The sequence below is a fragment of the Platichthys flesus genome, chromosome 14, assembly GCF_949316205.1.
Source record: "Platichthys flesus chromosome 14, fPlaFle2.1, whole genome shotgun sequence".
NCBI lineage: Eukaryota > Metazoa > Chordata > Actinopteri > Pleuronectiformes > Pleuronectidae > Platichthys > Platichthys flesus.
Window position 1 is genome coordinate 3,672,254 of NC_084958.1, and position 26,372 is coordinate 3,698,625.

At 39.3% G+C, this 26,372-nt stretch overlaps 3 protein-coding genes across 3 annotated transcripts in view; 1 reads left to right on the forward strand and 2 right to left on the reverse strand.

The window, feature by feature from the left end:
- Positions 1-10,809, reverse strand: part of LOC133968246 (kinesin-associated protein 3-like) — a 14,836-nt gene extending 4,027 nt beyond the window's left edge. Inside the window, exons 1-18 of the mRNA XM_062404180.1 lie at positions 10,657-10,809; positions 8,420-8,551; positions 7,555-7,712; positions 7,128-7,189; positions 6,331-6,472; positions 5,680-5,779; positions 5,205-5,329; positions 4,990-5,088; positions 4,322-4,500; positions 3,610-3,772; positions 3,335-3,435; positions 3,120-3,228; positions 2,424-2,536; positions 2,142-2,307; positions 1,574-1,699; positions 650-748; positions 445-530; positions 151-307 (exon numbers count right to left, since the gene is read on the reverse strand). Of these exons, the coding sequence (XP_062260164.1) occupies positions 151-307; positions 445-530; positions 650-748; positions 1,574-1,699; positions 2,142-2,307; positions 2,424-2,536; positions 3,120-3,228; positions 3,335-3,435; positions 3,610-3,772; positions 4,322-4,500; positions 4,990-5,088; positions 5,205-5,329; positions 5,680-5,779; positions 6,331-6,472; positions 7,128-7,189; positions 7,555-7,712; positions 8,420-8,551; positions 10,657-10,685 (2,146 nt within the window). The 5' untranslated portion in view covers positions 10,686-10,809. The remainder of the gene's footprint in view (positions 1-150; positions 308-444; positions 531-649; positions 749-1,573; positions 1,700-2,141; positions 2,308-2,423; positions 2,537-3,119; positions 3,229-3,334; positions 3,436-3,609; positions 3,773-4,321; positions 4,501-4,989; positions 5,089-5,204; positions 5,330-5,679; positions 5,780-6,330; positions 6,473-7,127; positions 7,190-7,554; positions 7,713-8,419; positions 8,552-10,656) is intronic.
- Positions 10,810-12,719: 1,910 nt separating this feature from the next.
- On the reverse strand, positions 12,720-17,519 carry pdca (phosducin a). Its single transcript, XM_062404828.1, has 6 exons — positions 17,344-17,519; positions 15,467-15,524; positions 15,066-15,202; positions 14,668-14,887; positions 14,073-14,185; positions 12,720-13,279 (listed from the first exon to the last, which is right to left on the reverse strand). The coding sequence occupies exons 2-6, from the start codon at positions 15,513-15,515 to the stop codon at positions 13,091-13,093; spliced, it is 708 nt and encodes a 235-aa protein (XP_062260812.1). The 5' UTR covers positions 15,516-15,524; positions 17,344-17,519; the 3' UTR covers positions 12,720-13,090.
- A 1,214-nt stretch (positions 17,520-18,733) lies between these two features.
- LOC133968665 (potassium voltage-gated channel subfamily H member 6-like) overlaps positions 18,734-26,372 on the forward strand; it is a 38,670-nt gene continuing 31,031 nt past the window's right edge. Inside the window, exons 1-2 of the mRNA XM_062404827.1 lie at positions 18,734-18,809; positions 23,061-23,291. Coding sequence (XP_062260811.1) covers positions 18,734-18,809; positions 23,061-23,291 — 307 coding nt within the window. The remainder of the gene's footprint in view (positions 18,810-23,060; positions 23,292-26,372) is intronic.

Here is a 26,372-nt window from a genome sequence, read left to right on the forward strand (position 1 = left end):
TTAAATATATGCTAAAAATAATGTATTGACAGCAGCACAATGATTTGTAGGTGCTTGGACAAAACCTTGAAAATACATTTCTGCAGTTAACCCAATACTTATAAAAAGAAATACCTTGCAGTGTAATGCATAGTCCTGAGTTCAATGTACCTGCACTATAGAAGAGATCGGCCCTGTCATTGTCGTTATCATAGAGATACGTTTCTGACTCATCAGCCTGACGACTCTCGACCATCTCCAACCATTGATTGTTATGGAAACGAAACTTCTCTGACTGGATCTTCCTCCCCCACTCTTCATCGTACTCCTAGAACATGAGGGAACATGTAAATGAGAGGCAGCCTACCCACACACACACATGAATGTTTGATTTTCATATTAAAGAAATGATGTGCTGTTACCAGCAGCTGCTACACTGCATCTGCAATGTGCTTTTTCACTTACAGCAATAATATCGAGGGTGTTGTCACACACTTTTCTAATCTCAGCGTTCTTGTCATGCATCAGGTCGATCAGGTAGGCTGGAGCCTCTAGAGCGAGGGTTAAAGAAAAACCACAGAAACCTTCTGAAGATGGCGGTGAAAGATTTGACAATCAGTGTACCCACTCATCTTAACATGTAAATTAGAGTGCATTGTGGGAAGGATACGGGTGTCTTTGATGATGACGTCTCGTGTGGCTTGGTGGAAAACCATCTGATAGAAGACGTAGACAATCTGACACACAAACTCGTCGTCCTCCTGTTGGGCTACATATAACACATGGAGAGCACATGGTTAAGGGTTATAATACTATAAATTCTCCAATTAAGATATCGCTTACATTTACTCCACATAAGCAAGCCTGAAACTGTATGAGATTTAGAGATTCCTTGTATTTCAAATTTTTATTATTATTACTATGTATTATGATTCCTAGTTTAAAGGATGAAGAAATCACTTAGTTCCCTAAGTAAAAGTACTAATACCACACTGTTCTCTACCTGAAGTGTGTTTCACACAAAAGTCCTGCATTAACCATTGTTCTTTAAGTACTAAAGGTGAAAGAACTCAGTACTACTTTATCCATAACATATTATATGATGAGATTGCTACTATGAAACTAATGATTTTTTTCATTATGTATGAGTATGCTAATGATTTGTATCCATTAATCCTCTACATGATTGGTTTGTGCTACTATTTTATTTATCAGGGAATGGAGATTGGTGATATGCATTGTTGCCTCTCGCCTGTGTGTGTGGTCACAGTCTGATCTTCAGCAGAGGAAGAAAGATGATGCACACACACAGGTGAGACTCTGGTTGCAGTTTTTTTAAATCACTAATAAGCAAATCTGAATATGATAACTGTAAATCTATATATCATGGTGTACTACTTTTTTTTAAAGTAATACCAGACTACTTTTGAAGAATTTTTCAGACTAAAAACCAATATATTGTAGACAACATGTCCAACTGGTAAAAAGCTTAGTCAGTAGCAATGGTAAGGATTAGGTTGAGTCACTAGGAAATTAATTAGGAATACGATCACTTCCCAAAGGAAGTAAGTGTGTAAGTGTGTAAGTAACTCACCATTCAGTAGCTCGATAAGGGCAGGAATGATGCCAGATTTAGCCAACATGGCGGCACAGGCATCATCCATGGAAACCGTTCCAATCATAATCACCACCTCTAGGATGAGGTCATCCTCTGCTGAGCCTGAAACACATACACACATGACACAAGAGATACAAGTAAGAAAATCTATTTTTACTGAATGCTGCTGGTTAAGACTGTTTCAGTAAAAAACAAGGTGAAGCAAAAACAAAGAATTGAGTTGAGGCTTTTCCACAACTCAGAGAAAAGACACCTCTGGCAAATCCAGATGTGGCTTTGCATTCTTCATGCTTGCAGCACTTGTGTCAACTCAACCTTCCTGCAGCTCCCAGGCAACCTGCAGTTTTAACTGGAAGCTTTTTCGTACAGGTACCAGTAATTGCCATTTCAAGTATTTCAAGCTGGAAGGGATTTCATATAATCTATCATTTAGAAGAATGGGTTGTATTTACTTCTTTTCACTTTCAAAAAATCAGTACAATATGTGAGTTGCTCAGGGAGTGCCCATACATTTGGAACTGTATTCTCAAGGACGAGTAACTACCTGGTTTGAGTCTGTCTTTGAGGTAAGGTACCAGGTTGTACTCCTTCAGCACCAACTCCCAGTCCAGGTCAGGGATGGTGAGGTTGGCCAGTGTCCCCAGACACTCAAGAACCCACTCCTCATCTTCCTCTGCACGAATCTCTGCTGCCAGGTCACCCACATAGTCCTGAGAGGAGGAGAGGAGACAAATCCATCATGAGGAACGAAAACTTTCCGGTAAAACAATAAGTTCTAATGATAACACTACCACCACCAGAGTAACACTCATATTTTGTAACTAACTATGAACAGTGGTTTGGTTGGTCCATCGTGTTGGGAGATGTTTCTGATCATCTTCATCAGCAGACAGTCTTTTGTCTTAAGAGCTTTCTTCATCAGCATCTTCAGCCCATTTCCTACAGACAGAGACAAACAGAGACCATCACAATCAAGAAACACTCAAACTAAACAGGACTGGACCAAACATGACTCTCCACTTAAGCCAGAAACTAATATTTAAGATCAGGTGGTGCAGTCTGGGAGGATTATGCAGAGAAAAGTGAGTCATTGTTGGGTTCAGGGGTTTATAAAGTCTGGCAACACTGCACCTCCCTTAAGACAAAACTTGGAAAAAATTCCCCACCATGCAATTATGGTTATGTTAATGTATCCTCCAGATAATCGTCCACAGGCAGAGATAGCATAACACTGCTATCTGACATAACTTTAGACACCAAATACATTAATGTGTGCCTCTTTTACATTAAACTTAGCTAAAAGAAGAAATTTACTCCTTTGCCACTGCCAGTATAGGAGTGTTTTTTTTCCCTGGTGCGTCACAATCTTCATAACGAAGGCCCCGATAAATAAGGCGTTCTATCACCTTGCTCTCTTGCCACATTTAGGGTGTTCTAATATGAAAATAGCTGGTCTCCTTCCTTCTTTGTACCAGCTTAGAATATCCATATAAATGAGACAATGCAGCTCATATAAATCAACCTTCACATGTAAGTTGAGCGTTCCTCTTGTTTGCCGCCAGGTTGATGCAGATGGAGATGAGCTCGGCTTCAATTTCCTCCTCACTGCACTCAAACAGCATCTGCATGAGCTACACACAGATACACAAACAGCTCTGACTTCACATCATTCAATGATCACGTCAATTATTGCATTTGTATTTCTTTTAGAATGATTCTCAGTGGCTGTTTACATACCTGAGGTATACAGTCAGTGTAGACAAACATGCCCTTGAAGCGGTCATCCATGCTGATATGATACAGGATACGCATCACTACTTGACGGTTGTTCTCATCACCTGCACAAAGACAGAAATAAGATGATTTTGACAATTCCCAAATAGAGATGAAGAAAATAACACTACATCATACATTATGTAAAGAAAGATCATTAATTATTCATTGTAAGGTAAAAGAATTAAGTTCTTCAATTGCTGTGTAATATCGACTGTTATATAAGTGAGTATATATACCCATCAAGCCAGTCAGTTTAGGTAAAAGTCCAACTTCAACCATCTTGGCTCGGAGCCCAGAGTCAAAGGAGAGGTTGAGCAGCAGGCGCAGAGTCAGGTTTAACAGATCTTCATGGTCACAGGGAACCAGACGAGCCAGTCGTTCTACAGTGTCAACCTCAGCCTGCAAGTCACACAGAAACAAATCTTACTAGAAAGAAACCAGACCCTGACTTTTACAGTTAGTGTGGTTTAATCAATAAAGGGGAGACCGGGCAAATCTTCAGATCAGGAACTTCAAGTTAATGCTCACATCAAAAATCAGACTGGAGAAAAAATGTGATTTCAGTGGCGTGATTGTTGTTGTCAGATGGGCTGATTTGAGTATTTCTGAAAGTGCTGACCTCCACAAATAAAATGTCACTCCAGTTCAACATTTGTGACCTTTGCACATGAATGTGCAACTGACAAATCTGCATTGTGCAGTGTGATGCAGTCATGTGAACATGAAGCAGAATCTCAGAGGAAAGTTTCCAACATCTTGTGGAATGAATGCAGTTATAAAGGGAATCAAAGAACAAGTGGATTCTGGTTTGACCCGTTGCTTGCAGGGACATATTAGGAAATTACTCAATATCCTCAGTGCTCTGTGAGACTGAATACATAAAAATATATTTGAGGTTCGTCCTTTGTCCCTCCTCGCATCATGAATCTAATCTAATCTGCGTCTCACCATGTCGTTTTTGTTCTCCAAAAAGATGGACAGTTTTTTCAGGAATGAAACCACCAAGACCAGCAGTTCCTCATCTTCCCGATCAAGAACTTTGACCAACAGACCAACAATGTTCTTATTCCTCATTTTCAGCTCTGTTCTCGTGTCCTCAGCGAGGTTCAACAGGAGGTAAAGAGACACTGAGTGAAAAAACATGAGAGAGAGAGAGAGAGAGAGAGAGAGAGAGAGAGAGAGAGATAGAGAGAGAGAGAGAGAAATGACGAACAGGATGCAAGAGAAGATTAGAGATAATGTATTTATTGTAGCATAATTCAAATCATTCCTTTGCAATGCTGACTCTAAGGAATATCTATTTATGGTTTTAATTAAATATGCGAATTACCTTTCATGAAGCCATTCAAATAGTAATGAAATAGTATTTAGGCTTGTAAAGCATTACCATGAAGAAATGTGACTCCTCTAAAAATAACATTAAAATGATTTAGCACTGAGGTGCAAATTGGAAAATGTGGGAGGAGAAGCCAAGTAATAGATTTAGTATACATTGCACCCAGTGTATGTATCTCCCCTCTGACTCCTTTCATTTGGAATGAAGTGATGCATCAAATCTGAGTTCACCCCACAGAACAGGAAAACACCACCTCTGGAGAGTTGAAAGGCTTTCTTACCTCTGAGCAACTGCTCCTGTTTAGCCCGAAGCCCTTGGTACTTCCTCAGAGCTTTGTCTTGGTCTCTTCTTAGGGAACCATTCTCCGGTGCTGACTCACGTACACAAGTGTTAAGGAATATTGTGCGCACAGACAAAAGTCACATTACTATTAGACATACACAATAACAGACAAATGAAACAGACAGGGGGGAATAAGAGCACATTAAAGGATATAAGCCTTATTTTTCTTGCGGAGCTCCTCACACCACACGTCATGTCTCTTCAGCTCATGTTCCACCACGCTCATACACAGCGCACCTACTTTATAATGACTCACCACTCCATGGAACTGGGAGAAACTGGAGAACAGTAGAGGAGAGACACAAAAGTGAGAGGCTGAAGCTGAAACAACAACACATAAGCTGTTTTCAGACATGTTGTTGTTGCTTCTGAACTGAGCAGACCTCCTGGTGAAAAAGTTGTGTCATACACATAGAAGACAAGGTCTGCTGCACCCGGTTGCTCCAGCTCTCGCCTGAATAATGCAGAGGATTTGATGCTGTTGTGAGCGCATCTCTGCAGAAAACCTCCTGCTGTGTGAAAGGTAAATTGTGGCCGAAGTCCATAGCCAATTATCTGGATTTTAACCGGCGATCATGTCTGAAAAAAGCTACACTAAACACGACAGAGGAGTGGGTGTGTGTGTTACCTAGAGAAGCAGAAGAAGATGTAGATGATGATGGTGGCCAGCTCCCCACTCTGTTTCCAGTCCTCCCTCAGTACTCTGGCCAGAGCACCAAGAACTGCCTCTACAAACACAAGAGCAGCTTTGCACATCAAGTCACATGACTTACAGGTACAAATACAACAACCTGTGGCTCCAGCTACAGTTTGTTCAAAAACATCTTATAATGAAGATTATTTAAATGTAGTGGATTTTATGCTGTATCTACAAGAGACTGTGACCATTACTTGCTCCACTTGGTTACCTGATGTTTGCTTCACTACAAAGTTTAATCTCCAGTTGATGTTTGTATTAGGTATGTACATATGTATGTGTGATATAGCCAGCTTCACCATTATAAAAATATACAAATACAAAAGATCATTAATAAGGTAGCATTAACAGGAAAACATGCGTTATAACTAATGTGCATCTCTTAATTTGCATCAGTTATAGTAGTGGATTTTACTTGAACAAATTATTGCGTAAGTAGAGATGATGCAATTTGACAAAAATGTAACCTACAAAAAAACAAACTTACCCGACAACAAATCTAAGAAGTACACATCTTGTGAAAGGTGTAGGCAGCAAGACGTATGTTAACAATTAGATATAACAAGTACAGTGAAACCGCACCGTTGTGTAGCAGCTCCTCCAAGTTTTCAGGGTTGCGGGCGAGCTGCAGAATGAGAGCAGAGCCTCTGATCTTCTCTGGGACGCCTTCATAGAGCAGCTCCACATACTCATCCATTTTGGTTATATTGGCTTCCTCATTCAACTGCAGAGACAAACACACTGTTAATGACTGAGAACCAGACATGACAACCTATTATTAGTAAAACAATTTAAAAAGAAGAGATTTACACTACCAGTTTTACTTTAAATTAGAATTAACAAGTGTACAGTCTTTGATGCTGCTTTAAATCTAGTGTAAGCCACAATTATACACTGCATTCAGAGATTGCCCCCTGTTGGCTTGGTCATAAACTCTTTTACTATTTTAGATAGTTCCCATCACACTGTTGTAGGTTCAAGTCTTCAATATTATGATAAAGTTTGGTTTGATGACAGCTAAGACTGACTAGATGTTAGTACATATATCGGCAGGTCTATATGACGTTACCAGCACAAGATGGCATAGCCCAAATCAGGGATATTTGGCTTTAGTTTTGTACAACACTAGGAAGAGGACTCCCAAAGTCTTAATATACAGTCCATGGCCCCAACAGAGTCACAACAATGGATTTGTGCAACTTAGAGAGAGGTTAATGAAGATCAGGCATGCCATCAAGATTTAGATGGCTGAGGTAGAGAGCTGAAGGCGTTCAGGAAAAAATACACTGTAACAATTTTTTTCTAAATGCTAAATGAGATCTTATTGAAATAACTATGAAGGAACAAGACACATAAACAGTAAGTTTCAGCCATGTTACCTCCATTCCTTCAAACGGTGTCAACTCTCTGGGTTTCACACTTCTTTTTTCTTTCTTGTCCGCTGGTGACGAAAAAACAAACACACCCAGCAAAGTTTTCCATTAGATATTAAACACCTAGAAGTGAAACATCTTGTGTATTAAATAATGTGAACTGAACAACAGCTTTATGGCTTAACAATTCTTTAACTCTCCAGAATTCATTTTACAAGTTGCAATGTTTTTTGTGGGTCATTACAAAAAGTTTACATCAGTTAAAAATGTGTGTTGAGCCTGTCAGCAAAGCTTCACTTACTGCATGAAAAGGACTCCATTTTAGATGAGTGCAATAAAGCCATTAAGGTTGTTTGATAATATTTTTGAAGAGGAAAATGTGAGTATGTTTATGTGTTTACGCTGTTGCATGTCTACTAGTGACATGACTCACCTTTTCCCTCCACCGGGGATGACTTCCTGTTCTGCAGGTAGTAGAGGAGCTGCTCCACCTGGGGCAAACGGGAGGAAGGGATGAGCTTACACTCCTCCACCACTTTCTTTGCCAAAGCTCCCACATCTGTACTGGGAGACAGACTCTTCACACGGATGCTGGAGGGAGAAAGAGCAGACAAAGAGATGGCTGACAGATGAAGGTGAAAAGGTGAATGACTTCTTCCTCTTCATTAGCTTTGAACACGTATACAGGCTTTAGCGAGTGATATTTGATACTAAGATAACTAGATAACGGCAACAGAATTTTGAAACACTTTCTGGAACTAAAATGAAGCTGAAACAAGTCTGTGGATGATTATACATCTTCAATTAGAGTTTGAAAATTATAAAATGGAGACAAAAACATGACATATGTGTGTGTGTTATTTAATAAAAATGATCTTTCATTTCAGTCTTTGAAACCAGTTGAAATAAAATATATACAACTGGGAACATATTTGTGTGGTCAGGTAAGACACTAATCCACATAATGTAAAAATAATTCCAGTCACTTAAACTGATAAGATGTTTATCTACTGCTATCCGGTGTAGATAACCAGGCGTAAAATGATGGTGAACAGGCTGAATAAAATTAATCCAGTTTAAATGAGAATAAACTTAAAAGGAAAAGAGACAAAGGACTTAAGAAACAGTAGAGCTCTGAGGTGAATGGAGAGAAAGAGGATAATACTAAAAGAAAATCCAATGTGACTGTAAATAAAAGTTAAATGACAGTTTATTCAAAGACAAGAAAGAAGAGATAGAAAAAATTGTCCGGGATGATGTGGATGGCAGCTGTTTGCAGAAAATAACAGAACACTCACATCTTTTGTCCCTCCTTCCGTTCCGCCAGCATATGACCTCCACTCTCCCCCAGTATGGACGCCTCCACCTCATAGTGGACCACGAGGGCCTTCTCCGTGGGATGAACATCTAGACTGCCCGCAGTCACTTTGCTTTGGGTGAAAATAAACAGACAACTTAATAACTTATTCCGTACCTTCGTAAACTCAATTGTCAGTTGCATTATAATGCCAATGCAAGTTCGAAATCCGTGAAGTCCTCAACTAATGAGTAGAATGAAGCAGTGGACCTCCTGCAAGAACTGAGCGCTTTTAAATAGTAAATACAAGGGAGTTAAGTTTTGTAGTTTGTAACTTTGAAAAGAGAGGTTTTGTTTGACATTTTTGTTTTTTTGTTTGCATATTTGGTCTCAGCAACTTCTATGGTTCATTAGTTGTTAGAAAACTCTGTGTGCAAGCTGCCTCAGTTTTTGTGCAGGTCACCGTTCACTACCATCATGTTTTACATCACCTGATCTGTAAGATCACCTATAGTACACTGTAAACTTGACCAGCTCTCATACGAATCCTCTGTGTTTCTATAGATGCAAGATGCATTAAGATGCATTTATCTTATTAGTCCCAAACACATGCACAGACATGCACAGGCACACTTAGCAGGTAGGGAAATTTAACCTCTGCTTTTGACCCATCTGGTGCAGGACACACAGAGCAGTGAGCGACCATGTACGGCGCCCGGGGAGCAGATGTTGGGGGAGTAAGGTGCCTTGCTCAGGGGCACTAGACAGGGTAGGGAGAATCCTCTTGGATTTTTGGACAGATCAATCCAGGTTCGTCTTATTGTTTGATTCTCCATGGAGTCGAACCAGAGACGAACCAGAGACCTTTTCTGCCCATAGTCCAAGTTTCTGCCACTAGTCCACCGACAGTTCAGGCTGCTCTAATGATGTGTCACTGATGTACTTGTAATATTTTCAAATTTTTTTTTTTTTTATTGATAGATTACTGACAGTAGACTTGAAGCTCAGCAGTGTGAGCTTCTCTTCTGTGCCTTTCTTGTGAATAAATGAAACATGATTCATTATTAGAGATTCCTCAGTCTGAGACGAGTGAATTATGAAATGTGAGAGCATCAATTTGACCACTCGCAGAACTACACAGAGGGTTTTCAAAAGCATCAGTTTCACCTGCAACAGCAGCAACACCGCGAGACGAGAAGTCGGGCGTGTTGATGACACGAGATGCAATTATACACAATATAACACATTTAGATATAATGACATTTAAACTGTGGTGGTCAGCTCTGATGTCGGTGACAACTAAACAATTGAATCTCTCGTTCACCTTATATCCAGGCACCAAAACAATACACTGACAGACACGCCCAGACAGCGACTTGCATTGCCTGTACCCTAGCTGTGCTAACAGGCTAACAGGCTAACATTTGTTTTCAGTGACGCTCTGACAAGTCTAAAAGCTAATTTAGCTCAACTCACAGCGTGAACCACCACAACCCAGGCTAGTTCTACACCAGCTAAGCGAAGTCGCTTTTCAGTTCATCAGTCATCGTTTCCCAGATCCTTCCTAGCTAGGTTGCCCCAGCCCCTTCCTTCAGAGAGGAAATGCAGTGCTGAACCTCCATTAACATTCTGCAGGTTTAAATGTAGTTGTGTATTCCAGTTGAAATATAGCTGAGTTGAAATGTGACAAAGATATTCCATGATTTGTTGTGGTTTTGTGGGGAGATCGGCACAATGTGAATCTTCGCCGCGTAACTACAGGTTGACTTCTGGCAGAAATTCACAGAGACAGCTCTTTACTCTGCATGGTTAGCGTTGTCTTCTACTGAGGGTCGGGCAGACATGATTGTTGCTCTAAGCTGTGATACTTTCCCCCAAAATCTGTGACATTACACCATTACCTCTATGCCAAATTGACTAGTGGATAAAAGCGATTTACAAAATCATACAAAACAACGTTGCTTTGAATAGTCGGTTGCTAAAGAGCACGAAAACCTTAAAATGTAGAGAAGTTTGACCAGGGCTTGGTGAGAGCTTCTTTGACTCACAGAAGCTCTACCTGCACATCGGGGCTAAAACGGAGAATCAAAATCATTCTCCCCTTGCTCTCGTCGAGATGCTTCTTCTATTTATTGTTTGACAAATGCTAACATGCATAATATTAGCTAGCTAAAGTCTCCTTGCCCTTAATCCATGCTGATCTAAATGAACAGTCGCGTTAGCTCTGCTGGGTCTCACCGTTTAAGGTAGCGCGCGTCATCCTGCATCTTCTTGAACGTTTCAGGTTTAAAAATCACTTCAAATCTCCCAAATCAGGACCAGATAGGAGTCCGGGTCTGAATCGCTGCACCACTGTTGATATCAAACCGGGCAACAAAAATGGAGGAGCTGCTCCACGCCCTGCAGATTTTTCTTCGGTGATGACTGTCAGACACTATTTCTTCTTGTGCTGGGTTACATCTCGCATTATTTTTTTTAAAGATCGGGGTTACATGGGAATTCTAATATCAACCATGCTTCTTGGTGACACCTAAACACCTACAAACACTGTTTAAATGGTAAGGCACACTGAGAGGCATTAGTTGCCTTACAGACTAAACTCAGGAAAAAACAACCGTCTGGTCAGTGCTGCTGTCCTGTCACTTTGAGTGAAACTGAATAAACATTAGATTCCAAGACTGTGTAGTAGTCTAAGACCAATCAATCAAATTTTATTTATATAGCCCATATTCCCAATTTGTCTCATAGGATTTATAAGGCGCAACATCCTCTGCCCCCCCAACCATCAAAGATTAATGGTTAGGAAGAGGTTGAGGATACTGGAAACTTGCATTGATTTTTTATTATTTCCACCTATCAACTTGTTTCTTTTTTAGACGCTGTACCTTAACAAAGTGGGCCAGGCAGCCAGGGGCCTTCACAACATGAAATCAAAACTAAATTTCCTTGTACAATCTGAGTCATCGTTATTGTGTTTATTTTCAGCAGGAGTTGTAACACCATCCAAAAGAGCCTTGACAAAATGAATTAATCATATGCTGTATTGTATGTGGCCAATGCTTTGTTAAAATGTTGGTTATAGACCTACCCTGGTTTGATAGCTTCTGCTTCTATTGTGTAATGAGGGCTCCTTTTAATGTATGAAAAGAGTACAATGACAAACTCTTCCTGATGCTCCTTTTTTCAGCTCTCCTAAGTCTCCTGTATCATTTGGTGTCTCATCTCTCTGTCGCACTGCTCATCTCCTCTGCTCTCTCCTCTTGCTCTGTTCTCCTCTCCTCCCTCCGGTCCTGGTCATAAAACAAATCAACATAAGTCAACCAACACCCCAGTGACCCCGTTGTGCACTAGTGTGCCTTGGAATCTAACTTAGTTTTGATGATTTTCATATAAAAGCTAATATCATATGTAAAGGTGCGACTTGAGATCAACACGTTTGAGAACCACTGAACCAGAGAAGCTAAAGATCCCTCCTCTTGTTCTCATGTCCTAACTCGTCTGCTGCTGCAGGAGATAACTCTTCCTCTTCCTCCTCTGGCCTCGCCTGCTCTTCATTGCATTCATCTCTTATCTTTTTGATGAACCTCTTTTCCAATTTTCCTTAATACTGTTTAAAAATAGCATTAAGCTTTGACGTCACAATAACTAATGTTCTTCTCATCTTGTTTTCATCTTCAGCTCCTCCTTTTATAGCAGCACACATCAACCTTTTGTGATAGGTCTTGTTTTATTGCATTCAATGGCCTTATTAATCATTCGTCTTTGTCCTATATTTTAATCGCCAAATAGAGGAATTATGTTGGAAATATGAAATGTTATCTTGGGTTTTCTCCTACAAACACATGATCAATGTCTTTGTAAAATTAGCATTTGATGATCCTGTTCTGTTTGTTGTTTTTGGAATGGATAAAATAGTGGGCCATTCTTATTGATGTCAGTCTTACTGTGTGCCATTTTCAGAATGAGAGAATCATTACCTACCTCTGTAGTATCGTATGACAGATCTGAGCTGAGGAGATTAGGTTGATATAGATGTTGTAACACACTGGCAGAGGTTTGGACATCAGTTCATCAGAACCTCATGTAAAAATGTCCTCAAGTTTCCTCCATGATGAGATAATAGCCCCACAAACAATGTGCATTAGTGTGATAAATTGTAATACACAAAAAATACAGATTGAACTGCTGAATAGCTGCTGAAGAAATGTTGACTTTACTGAAATAGAAAAAATATCATGATGAGAAGTGACAGTTCTGTAGTACAACCTTTAGAATTCTACACAGACAGATAGAGACTGAAAGAGTTTTGGATAACTGATCTTTAATCAGAGGTGTGATATGACTGACAAGCAGTATTTCAGTACAAAACAACATGTAATTTACACCTAACTGTTTCTTGTTATAATCCACATTCTGTGTGTGCTGGTGGATGTTTACTATTATGTGTGTATTTGTCTGTAATGCAATATAAATGCTTTCTTTACTAGTGTTTGTGTGCCACTGTCTTTCTCCACTTCTTCCCAGAATACCTTTCTTCAGCTCTCTTCCACTCTTCCTGTTTCCTCTTCCTCTGTATCCCCTTCACAACAAATCTGCCCTCTGTCTCTCTCCCCCCTCTCTCCATTATTATTCTTTTCTCCTCCCTCTTAATTCTTTCCCTCTCCTTCTCTCTCTACTCCACGTCCCCTCCTTCGTCCTCGTCATCAGCACATGCTGCGATGTCCTTCTCAGGTAAGAGGCCATATTGATTGAGAAACCCCTCCACGTCCGTTGCAAAGAACTCCTCGCTGAAGTGTTTGGTAACAGCCAGGAAATTACCCAGCAACTCCCCTGCCTTGTAGAGGAGCAGGGCAGGGAGAACCTGAAAGGATATCGACAGGAATCAGGATTTAGCCGAATGCAGGCTGACCATTTAGCAGTGACACTGGTTTGAGCCAATACTCAGCATCTTGGATCAATACTGTGATCCATTTTTTTCCCTTCTTTTTAAAGAATATACTCTTTCAATAATTGTGAATAGTATTTTGGCTATGACAGCCTTCAAGTTCAAGAGTCCAACTTAAAATTGAGCTGCATGTTATTGTAAAAGTGCTTAACTGGACATTCAGTTAATTTTGTTCATTGCTCTTTTTGAAGTTTTCTCATACATTCTTTCAGTATATTTTACAAATTGTTTCATTGTTTCATTGTTTCAGTATCGAATATCATAACTTTTGATTGAGTTCATGAATGCATTGATTAACAAAATGTTGGAATTATTATAGCTTATCAAAGGGTTACAAGCCAGACATTGACAATACATTGATAAAGTCAATGTAAAAATAGGTCTGATGAGAGTAATATTTATTTTGTAGGCATATGTGACCGCTGTTGTGTAGTTATTCATACCAAGGCCTGTATGTTTTCCTACACTTGACATCTATTGCACTTCTGTCCGTCCTGGGAGAGGGATCCCTCACATGTGGCTTTCTCTGAGGTTTCTACGTATTTTACCCTGTTAAAAGGTTTTTTAGTAGTTTTTCCTTAAACTCTTGCTGAAGGTTAAGGACAGAGGATGGAAAGGGAGGAGGAGGCTGACTGGAATAGGTGCCTGTAATGGCAGGCTTCCACCTGCAGTCTACATCAGGGGAGTCAAACTGGTAGAGTTTACTAACCTCAGAAGAGAAGCGCTCAGCAGCACCTGTGGCCACAGCATCAATACGACAGAATTTAATACTGGAGTACTCCAACGCCAGACAGTCCAGACACGAGTTCATCTGTTCACAGCCTGACAACGGAGATCATGAGCAGACAGCAATGTAGTGAATTTTCTCATAATAATACTAATAATAATAACTTTATTTATTAAGCACTTTTCAAAATAAAGTTCAAACTGCAACACAACAGGGGAATTTTTTTTACAAATTCCGAAAGAATTACGTAAATAAGCATTGTTATGATGACAAGAGATAAAAGGCCAATTATAGCCAAGCCAAGTAAATTCAGGGATGTGTCTTCCCAAAAATGTATGTTTTTAGCCAGGACTTAAAAGAAGACACTCTCTAAGACTGAATTATTTCCTCAGCCAATTCACTCCAGAGCTTTGGGGCCCTGACGGCATAAGCACGGTTCCCCTCTGACAGCAGACCCTAACCAATGAATAAAGTCTATCCTAAAATAGGACATGAAGCCCCTGTTAAAAGTCTGTAGTTAAACATTTTAGTTCCAATAGTTAATGAAATCAGATCAACACGATTCAAATAAACTAACCTTTGACACCATGCTGGTAGACATGAACTACCACCAGGGTCTGCCGATGTTCCTGCTCTATGACCTCCAGGAAGGCTTCCCCACTCTCAAGCTCGTGCACTTCTTCAAACCTTGGGCCAAAGCTCAAGCGCTCGTGCATTTCCTGCATACAATTCTTCCTGTAACGTTTCAGGCAGCGCTCGTCCTCATCCTGGATCATCTCGTACTCCTGAACGCTCATCTACACGTGAGGAAAAATGTTACTGCTTCACCTATTTGACACAACATAAATTACTATTACTATACGACTATTTTTCTCTGAACCTTTTTGAACAACTGAGCCTATTGTATCCTTGTCATGAACATTATAAGATATCTATACGTAGTATGTGTGAGTCTCTGTGATTGTTTGTATCCACCTTTCTGTTGCCTCTGTCCTTGTCATCCTCTCTAGTGCTGGACATCTGTCTCAGCAGCTCTCTCTTGTTCTGAGGCACCGTCTGATCCACACTGTCCAACTTAAACCTCCGCCAGTCATTAATTACACCTTTAGGACCTGCAAGCACACAAAGAAACGACCACAAGCACCTTAATAGATATACTTAACATATAATGTACAGCATTAAAGGTAGAAAAAATATAAAAAAAACATTGTTTAACACCTCAATTAAACTTTTCACACAGAATTAACGTTCACTGGCTTGAGTTAAAATGGTTATCTTGTGTACTGTCTTACCCAAAAGTCAGAAACACAAGTTAGGCTGGTCTTCCATTTTAGAAATTGATGTTAACCTCAACTTTCTGATAGTTTGTCTCTGACCTGTGTGATTGCCAGGCAAGTCCTCTTCTTCCAGGGTTGGGCCAGACATCCTAGCAGCCTGCAACACACAAACAAATCACTTAACCAGGCTCATACACGCAGAAGTTGAGGTGATGTGCTAGCTGAGAACCATGTTTTAGCCTAACTTTAACTCTCAATTCCTAATGAAGATTTATGACCTCAGTGCTGCTTCTTTACCAAACTGTGTCTGACAAAGTTACGTATATGCTTAATCTTGTAACTGTCCTACATACATCTGATTTTGTACACGCTTCAATCTCACCTGCATGATACTCTTAGTTATATTTCACTGAATGTACAGGTCCATGCAGTTGTCACAGCCACTTACCATGAGGCTGAAGATGATTGATCAGATTATGCAGAGATTAGCAGGAGTATGACACCCACCTGAGACATCTCAGTATATGTGCATGTGTGTGACGTGACATTCATTTGAAAGCTTTGCCTGTAATTCTGTTTATCAAGTTTAATTTATTATTGTGATCCTGGAAATTTAAGAATAACCTCTGGTGACAAAGAGAAAATGGGGAGAGTTTGTTCAACAGACTATAGTCGTGAGTGTGGTTCTACTGCAACTTGTCATATTTGGGGTTATTTCCACACATTACTTAACTTTTCTGTTTGTCGAAGATACTTAAATATGGGTTGAGGACTTCGCTTTATAATGTTGAATAAACCAACAGCCTTTGAGAAGTACACACTTGTCACCAGGAAGCCTTTATGCTGATACAGCTGAGCTGCACTTATCAACACTACGTCAGAGAGCTAATTACATTGTGTACCAGCTTAGTCAAAAGCAGGGCATTGTTCTTGCACCTGTGCATGTGTGTGTGTTTGTGTGCGTGTCTGCAAAATAATTTTGCGTGTGTGTGTGAGCAAATTTATACAGTCAAGGACGGACTGCCAATAAACTTGGTGGAACAACTTGGAAGTTTCAAAATTATTACTTTAGACTGGTAATGTTCACCACAAGTGAAGAGACATCTCAAGTTTATATTGATCAGAAAACTCTTCTCCACCATTTGATGATATATGTGTGACACAAAATGACATTATGTACAATTCAAAAATATTTTGCAAGTATATCTGCAGCCTTTAGGACTATAGAAACAAACTAAGGATATATAGATCGAAAAACTATGAAATGTATAATTATATTGTAGGAAAGATGTCATCGTGATGTCACTATGAAATCAGAAAATTATGTCATAAAGCTTAGATATATGCAATAACTATTGCAACTGTGAGATTAGAGCCACAATCTTCATCTTATTTTGATGAACCAATTGTTATAATATAAATGACATCATACATGTCATCATAACAATGTCAAAGTTTGCTTTGCCTGATTGGGATAAAGAACAAGCACAATATATACAATAATAACAACTCTCTAATGCTTTACAATTTATCATGTTTGGCACCATATAAATATATTTGAATTGAATTCAGATTAATTTGGTCTAATTCAGTTTAGATTTGAACCCTACAGTTCAATGGTTTTAAATACGGTATAACGTGACTTGAAAAGTAAAAGTAGGTAAATAAGTACATGCACCACAAAATATATGCATTTTAGCAAATTTTTTGATTTAAACAACAATCATGTATGCACGTATACTGTAAATAGGAAATCACAATTGAAAAAAATAGCTATAGAAAAGAAAGACGGTAAAGTACAACACAACAATAATTATACACAAAAAAATATTTCAATATGAATTTCTCGAGAAAAATAGATCATGAATGCTTTAATAGTCACACATAAAATAAACTCAGTCTCTTATATAAACCATATTGCAGCTCCAGACGACAAATTACGAGACATGCTGTACCTTTATCTGCATGGTACTTACCAACGACACACAGAGATTGTTGCCTTTGTGTCCTGATTGAGGAATGGAGGCTGTTGGCTTTAAACTCAGCTGATTTCTTCCGTAGGTTTTTGGTTCAAGCTTCGTCTGTTGCCTCTATTTGTTATCTTCTATCAGTGTAGACATACACTGAGTTGTGTGTCCACATATGAACTCAAGATTAGACAAGGGAGGGGAGAGAGATGAGGGGTAAGCTTTATCCTCACTGTCATCGTCGTCATCACTGATATCTAATATGATTAGTTATAATGCCAAGCTCAGTGCTATGGAATGATGACGGCAGGGTATGAGTTACAGAACCCATTTTCAAATATACGAATATAAGTAATGGCAATGCTAAAACAAGCATTGCAGTTTAATTATATTTCATGTTAATATTTTCATTCTAAGACACAGATTGAAAAACATTCAACAATTTTACGAAATTCATAGTTTGTCATAAGTGGTAGAATTTGTTTTATCCATGGTGTTTTCCGGCGAACGTGCTGTCGTTACAAAATTGATCCTGGAGATGTCACTGTTTAACTGACGGAGCTGTCCTGAACAAAGTAGTCCTTAGTTATTAAATAACCCCATGAACACAACCCTTCAATTAACCAATTACACATTAACCATACTATTAATGATTCATATATAATGAATCATTAATTCATTAATATTTACGTCATATGCTTTGATGATGCTTTGTCTTCCAAATTACTCTAATGAAAGCTTCCACATGGACATGTTGGCTAATGAATCTGTTGCTATACTGGAGAAAAATAAATTTGTTACTCTATTACATTTCTCCTCTATTGAATTTTAGATTTTTCACAATTGATCTGAGTAACTTAACTTTTTAATAAAATAATTATTAAAACATAGAATTAAAATGATATAATAATGGAAATGATAACAACAGTAGAGATGACTTCTGAAAAAAGTACTTTACTTGAGGTACCAACATCTTTATTGCAGGGTTGAGAGAAGATCAGCCAAAAAAGATGCACAAATGGAGTGTGCATAGAAAAAGAATTGTCCCTCCATATCTATTTTGATGAAAATTTCTAAATAATTGCAGAAATACAAAATATTGATAATAATAAGATATTTTTTTCACGATGGTCTCTTATTATATACAGTTTCCTGATTTCATGCCTTATTTGTTTTCTGTGAACAATACATGCAGTGGGCGGGTCTGTGCTGACAGGATGGAGGGAGCATGAGAGGAGAGAGAGAGAGAGACGGTGGAGCAGAGGATGAGGACACACAAACCAAACAAGCCAAACTCAGGAACAACATTTTACACATCCGACTAAAGAAAGCGCTAATTTCAATCAGCCAATCAGATCAGGAGACAGCTTCTGATCTGGTCAGAACTAGAACCTGGAACATGCCGGTAAGACGAGGCCACGTGGCTCCGCAGAACACCTTCTTGGATACCATCATACGCAAGTTCGAGGAACAGAGTGAGTTACCTCAAGTAGTTTGACATCACAATTACAAATGGAAAAAACAACAAACACCTGTTTGAGTAAAAAGAAAACTTTTTTTATTTAAGCAAAGACCTACAAAGCAAATAATGAAATTGATTTCATTATAGCTTGTCAGAGAATCCAGGAAGAAAAAAAATTACAATAGAACAACTTAATTTTGCACCTCTCAGATACAAGTGCTTTACACAGCCATAGAAATGCATTAAAAGTCTGAATTCAAAGCTAAAGCAGGGGAATGAAATTGTTAAAGATTTAAAGAAGGAAAAAGTTGATTTAAATTATGTTCAGCTTAAACTTGGTGTGGATTGTGGGAACACTGAAACCCGATACAGATGACCTGAACGGTTGTGCTTCATAACGGACAAGTCAATCAGAGATGTATTTACACCCCAGAACATTAAGGGCTCTAAGAACAGATAATAGGATTTTATAATCTATCCTTTGACACACAGGGAGCCAGTGTAGGGATTTAAGGACCAGATCGGAGTTCTCCACTTGCTTGGTGATAGTGATGTCAGGACTCTGCTGCTGCTCTCTGGTCTATTTTATATAAGACCTATTAAAACATCATTCATATACTATCCGAAAGTTTAGATTTTTTTCTGTATCTTGTTAGAGAGAGAGAGAGGTCCTAGATGTTAATCTGATTTTTTGTTGTCCGTATTTGGCTTTTGAAAGATTTTTGCTTCATTTGTAGTTTTTGTTGTTGGATACAGGGTGAACAAAAACAAACATTTGGTCTTTCTTTTTTGGGTCCAATAACAAATCTCTGTTCAGTTATAGAAAATATGACTTGGCCACCCACATTGAGTCTGGTTCTGCTACAGGTTTCATCCTCTTGTTTTCTTTCCACAGTCAAGAGTGTTGGCTTTTGTGTTCTCTATTGTGTTGCATGGTCTTGACCTTATGTAAAGTGCCTTGTGAAAAGTAATTTTCTGATTTGGCATATACGAATCAAACTGAATTGAAATTAAACAACTAATGAGGTAAGGTAATGAGGTTATTTTCTACCAAGAAAGTAATAACTTTAACAATCATTCATAAGATGTGTCTTATAGACCTATATCTACTAAATGTTTAATTAAATGATGACTGCAGTCTTCAGGGCCTTGGACAAAAGACTTTACAGAAGAGGACTGATGATCTGCATTAAAAAGCATCTTTGAAGAGGCTTAGACTTTATAGACATCATGATGAAGCTGGAGTTTCAATTCTGTCAATGCCATTTTGAGTTGACCATTGTGGCTTTCCACCCCATAGGTTGGCACAGAGTAGTCTGGATCCAGTGATGTTGGATGAACCCCATCATGTTTTTTTTCCAAGTGAATTCAAAGCCCTTAACATGTTGGCCGCCATTTTACAGGGCTCCAAACTAGCTTTTCTCATTTGTAGCGCTGATGCTCCTTACCAAAACTGTTAAGAGGAACATGAATTCAACAGCCATCAAAACGGCCCCGAACATTCTACCAGCCTCTCAGAAACTCCACATGTTTAATCTTCACTGAGCAGAGTGAATGCGTGCAAGGCTGCGGGTCCCACAATGCTGCACTGACATCAACCTTGCACTCATTACCAAGAAAACTTTAGAGCTCATTATGGATCACCGGAGGACCACAGGTGGCAGACACATCCCGATTCACATAAATGGGACTGAGGTGAAGCATGTCTCAAGATTCAAATTCCTCTGTGCCACATCTCTGAGGATCCCTCTTGTTCCTTCAACACTTACACAGTCACAGGAGTGCCTTTACTTTCTGAAGGAGGTAAAGGAAGCTCCTTTGGCTCCTAAGATCCTGAGAACTTGCACTTTTGAGACCATCTTGACTAACTGCTTCACAGTGTGGAATGGCAACTTATTTATTATGTCACACCTCAATACTTCCTCAGGCCTCAGACCCCCTCACCTGTTTTGTATATGTTATTTACTCATTGACCCCCCCATACCTGTTGTGGAAAGTCTGCTGGTCATGGTCGATGGTCAACTCATCAGTGAATAAAGTGTTGAGGAGTCTTTTGATGCATTTTGCTGAAATATTTATTGCATCATCAATACAACAACTGTGCATAATGTCCTATATTCTGAAGTCTCAACTCCTGTTGTCACACTTTAAACCCCAACAGATAATTTAGTCTAGTGGTCTGCTAGTTCCTAAACAAGTAAATGTATTTTCTAGCTTACGCAGTCTCATATCTGTGGTGTCTAGGGAGTGAAGCCTTAGACCTTGGCCATGCTCTCGCACTTCCCCAAACACGACAGACAGCTGCACTACATATCGAGGAGAGGAGACAGTGTCTCCAAAAATTCCACAACACTACCTGCGTCAGCACATGTTATTATTTATTCTACTCTTATTCCTTATCTGCTGCCTGTGTCTCAATGTGCTCATAAACTCTATGCAGCATCTGTAAATAATTGACCTTGTAGTTTTATTATCAATGTTTTGTCATGCTTATATATAATATATGACACACACTTTCACCTATAAATATTGCCTTAATCTACTATGAACTATCTGGTTCGATGTTAAACTGCATTCGGTTGTACTTGTACTATGTGCAATGACAATAAAGTTGAATCTAATGTAAACTAATCCAATAAGTTTGGGAACACCACTGAAATCCACATGCAAAGCAACACTTTCATATTTTCTCCTACTTAGCTGTTACCGCTAAATGTTTTTGTAATGAATAGATAATTTACAGAAATAAGATTCTTCTGTTTCATTCTAAAGGAAAGAGTCACTAAGCGAAGTGCAAAATACTTCAGTTAAATAGAGCTTGTTAGTAAAATAGAAACGAAACCATACATTTGCTATATGGTCTGTTCATTAGTGTTACGACACAACTACAACAAAAAAAGTTAACAAGGGGCTCCCTTTAAAGCCCATCCCCCTGATAGCAACTGTGACTACTTGGGCCTTGCTCTTTTACCCTGAATGAATCACAGCTGCTCAGTGTCCTTATTATTATACTCCATCCATTCATCCACTATCTACACTGCTTATCCTTTGAGGGTTGTATCAACTCCTCCAAGCTTTGGTCCCTCAAGACTGGTGCAGGGACCCTCAGACCCTCTGACAGCGGATTTATTCCTCCTTCTTGCTGAGAATCCTCTTTCACACACAGCAGAGGACACAAGGAGGACAAGCATAATGTACACAACATGTGGGAGGTTCACAAGGGCTGGTTTGTACCTCGTTGTCTGAGAAGCTTGGCTCCTCGGTTAGCATCATCTCCCAAAAGCCCTTCCATATAATTTATTAATGCCAGACTGGTGTTACAGTGATTTCTGGAAGGAGCAGAGGAGAAGATGACACATTAATTAAATCTGTTTCTTGGTCTGTATTTATAAAGCACCTTATTAGTCTTGATGAGCACTCAATGCGCTTTACAGTTCAGTTTTTGCCATTCATACAGTGCATCTATGTGCCGCCCTTTCCCCATCACACATCCCCCATAGACTGTCAGCAAAGCCATCAGAGGATAGTTGGGCTTTAGTATCTTGCCTAAGGACGCATGCAGAATGGGTAGATAGGGATCAAACTGCCAACCTTAGTTAGTGGACAACGTGCCATAGCCTCTTTGAATGCTGATTTAAAGAGTCAGTTACCCTGTTAACAGAACTGTTAACCTCCTCAGCACCAAAGTCCATGAAGGTCTCTATCAACCCTTTCATGACTGACTGTAAACTGTAGAAAACGGTTCTTGGGTGTCATCATAGATTCCTTTATTAGAAATTGGCATGCTATCTGTAATTGTCGGGCACAATTAAATGTTAGATTCCTGACTTTGAATCCCTGCCTGTAGAGTCGTAATTCCTGTCATTGCCCAGTTTTTGCTTTATGCTGTTGTTGGTCTTTACGTCGTGTTACCCGTTTAAACATTTTAGTTTAGGTAAGTGCTTCCTGCAACTGTTGGGCCACATCGAGCTGTACATTCCTAACATGACACTCTGTTCTTTACAATATCTCAGTCACATTACACATGACAGCGTTTCCGGTTGGAAAGCATTTTTGTCTTTTTCAATATACATCCCCTGCTGAAGATTCCACAACTCAACTGTCCTCTTCTGAAGTTTTAATATTAGCAAAGGTTTGTCTGAATCCTTGTTCCTTTAGGAAAATGTATTAATGGTTTGTTGTAATTGTCACTAAAGGGCCAATCGATAGCGAGAATAATTAACACACTTTGCTCACGTCTCTTCCCTTTCCTCTTCTCCTACAGATAGAAAGTTTATCATCGCCAATGCACAGGTGGAGAACTGTGCGATTATATTCTGTAATGACGCCTTCTGTGGGATGTGTGGTTATACCCGGGCAGAGGTGATGCAGAAGTCCTGCACCTGCAGCTTCCTGTATGGACCTCACACCAGGAGACCAGCGATGGCCCAGATGGCTAAAGCTCTGCTGGGAGCAGAGGAGAGGAAGGTGGAGATTTCACTTTACACTAAAGAAGGTATGATCTCTTCCATTCAGATTTTCAAGCACTAAGTCATCATTTGTGATGAGAGCTGCACAATTGTACTCACCACTGTATTAAAGAGTAGAGCAGCTTTCCCGACAACATGAACTGTTATGACAATGGCACGACAACTGATTCTTCAGTTCTGGGTTCTGCATACTGAGTCAAGTTTTATTGAACTTTGAATAAACAGGTGAACAGTGCTTTCCTTTGTCTACATAACCTCCAGTTTATATTTTTGTCTATGTAAAATAAAAAATAAACTCTCAGTATTTAATGTTTGGTTCATTTAAGTTTATGATACAGATATGTATACTTAATGTATTTGACTAGAACAAATTTAACACAGATATTGAGACAGACTTGACAACTAAAAGCATGGAGTGTTCAAAACAAATAGAAACAGGAGCCTACTAATTTTAAGTTACACCCTGTTTAGTTGCTCTGCTTTTTACACCGCGCGTCCTGCCTTCAGGTTAACTTGGAGATACATCTTACACAATAGATCTTTTGTCTTTATGTGAAATTAATGTTTTTGTAGATGGATCTTTACAAAGCAATGTAACAAACGTTACTACTATTACTGGTAGTAAATTCAAATAGAGACAAAGCTCATTATCTAATAGGTTTACTTATATGGCAGCAATGATGTTTATTTACTAAGGTCGTTTTCAGACATGAAAAAGTCTGGAGAATTGGATACAGACTTTACCCACAGTTTGCTTTTCGCACATGCATAACGCAGCGGGAGGTTCACAGCACAGACGCGTTCACAACAGCAATAAATCCTCCGCATTATTAAGCAGAGAGGTGGAGCAGCTGGGTGCAGCAGGCAAAGACAGGAAGTGACATATTAATTCACCTGAGGAGATCACAAGATTTTCTTTACAACACACAGACTCCAGTGTTGACTCTTATCACCACAAACTCTCTTGACATCTTCATTGATGTCCTCTATGCGCGTGTCATCGCTTTTTCACCAGGAGATATTTATTTTCTTTTTCAATATTGACGCATGTTGGAGGCATCATCAACCCCCCCACTCGCTTGCTGTGATCCAGCGGGGGGATCACAGCAAGCGAACTTTATACTAGGGGGGCAGGCAGAGAAAGGCTTTAGATAATCAGGAGGCTCTCACTTGGACTTTTGCGTTCTCACATGCACCTCCGCTGGATAAAATACTGCGGAGGAGCTGCAGAGTTCAGTGCATGTCTGAAAGCAGCATATCAATGATGCAGGAGGCTTTGTGACTGGGATTGTGTGTGGACATGAAAGTAGAGTGTTATAACTTAGAGGAGCAAGGGATAAGAAATTAATCCTGTTCTAAGCAAAGATTCAACATTATTAGCTTCCGATGATGCAAAAGGGAAAACCCATGCACAGACAGAAGTTTTCTGTGTTGTGGTGTAGTTTCTTAATTCCCATTGCATATCTGCTGGAGTAGAATATTGTCTATAAATATTTAATCTGTCATTTAACCACCTCCCTTGCAAGAATTTTTCAACAATTCCTGGTCTTATTGTTTTAGCCTGAGGATGAAGAGGTCAGAGGGTAAATTATTTTAATATACTGACTCTAGGGCAGAATGATCTCGGGTTCAGGAGCAATTCAGGAAGCTGACACAGCACTTCTAACTGAAACTGTCCACATGAACTGATTCCATACACCAGTAGAATTGTTGTATTCATTTCTGGTCAATACATGTTTCTGTGATGACTGGGTTTAGCAACAACCACCTGACAGCTAGCTGGGAATTGTGATCAAGTGGCTCCTCATTGATGGGTAGCTCCACCTTAATTTGGCCAGTGTGTCGAACCCTGAAATATACATATATCACTGACATGTGGGCGGCTGTGGCTGAAGGGCAGAGCGGCGGTCCTCCAACCTGAAGGTCTGCAGTTCGATCCCCAGTCTTCCCCATCTGCCTGCCTAAGTGTCCTTGGGCAAAATGCTGAACCCCGAATTGCCCCTCATAGAACAACAAAGTGCTGCTAATAGAAGCACTGTTTGAATGTGTGTTTGAATGGGTGAATGTAAAACTGTACTGTAAAGCGCTTTGAGTGGTCATCAAGACTAGAAAAGCGCTATATAAATACAAAACCAGGTTTCTTTGGTTGTGGTTTATTATCATTAGCATTTAACAAACTACATCTCATTATTTAAAGACAATCAAACATCCACACCCAGGGAAATTTAGAGTCTCTGGTCTTTGACTATGACATGCACAGAACATGCAAACTCCACACAGAAGTCCAAAGGTTCAAAGTACCAACCTTGTTGCTGTGAGAGGAAAGTTCTAACCACTGTTCTAATACCAACCGCATCTCAAGGATAATAAAGTGAACACCATAACCCTTAACACAACAAATATTTTAAATACATTTGTAAGTTAATAAATTAGTATTTTTTCTAGAATTTTGCATTATAGGTTATTAAGCATATATATTGATGTATACCAATGGCAGCTTTAGCCATTTTAAAATATAATAAAGTGTGCTTAAACTGAAATGGTCCTCATAAAACCAGTGAGTTCTCTGATAATATGAGTAACAAAATTTGAGAGAGTCCTTAGTGCTAACCTTGGAAAAGGAAGAGAGGAGAAGGAAGAGAGGTATAATGTCAGGCATGAAAGGCGTAGAGGAGGCTGAGTGAGAACCAGAATGTGTATGTGTGTGTGTTTGTGTGTGCGTGTGTGCGCACGTACGTTTGAACTGAATAATCTTTTGGCGCTTGCCATTAATCTTTAATCCGCAAGTTAATCATTTCTTTTGGCTGATATGGTACTTATTCTCTAATGAAAACTATGATCCTATTTCTCTCATTGTCCCTAAAGACCAGCACTGACCTTCGGTATGACCTAGACACACACACGCACACACACACACACACACACACACACACACCTATGAGACATTTCAAACACTTGCAAAGAAATGAGATAACTCAAAGTTTTAAACTTAAGTTTTAAGTATCGCCAAAGACAAAGCTTTTATTAAAGAAGAACATGAGTCTACTTTAGTGTTTAAATTAGAAAAAGGGTTTAGGGTTAGGGTTAGGGTTAGGGTTAACATCTTA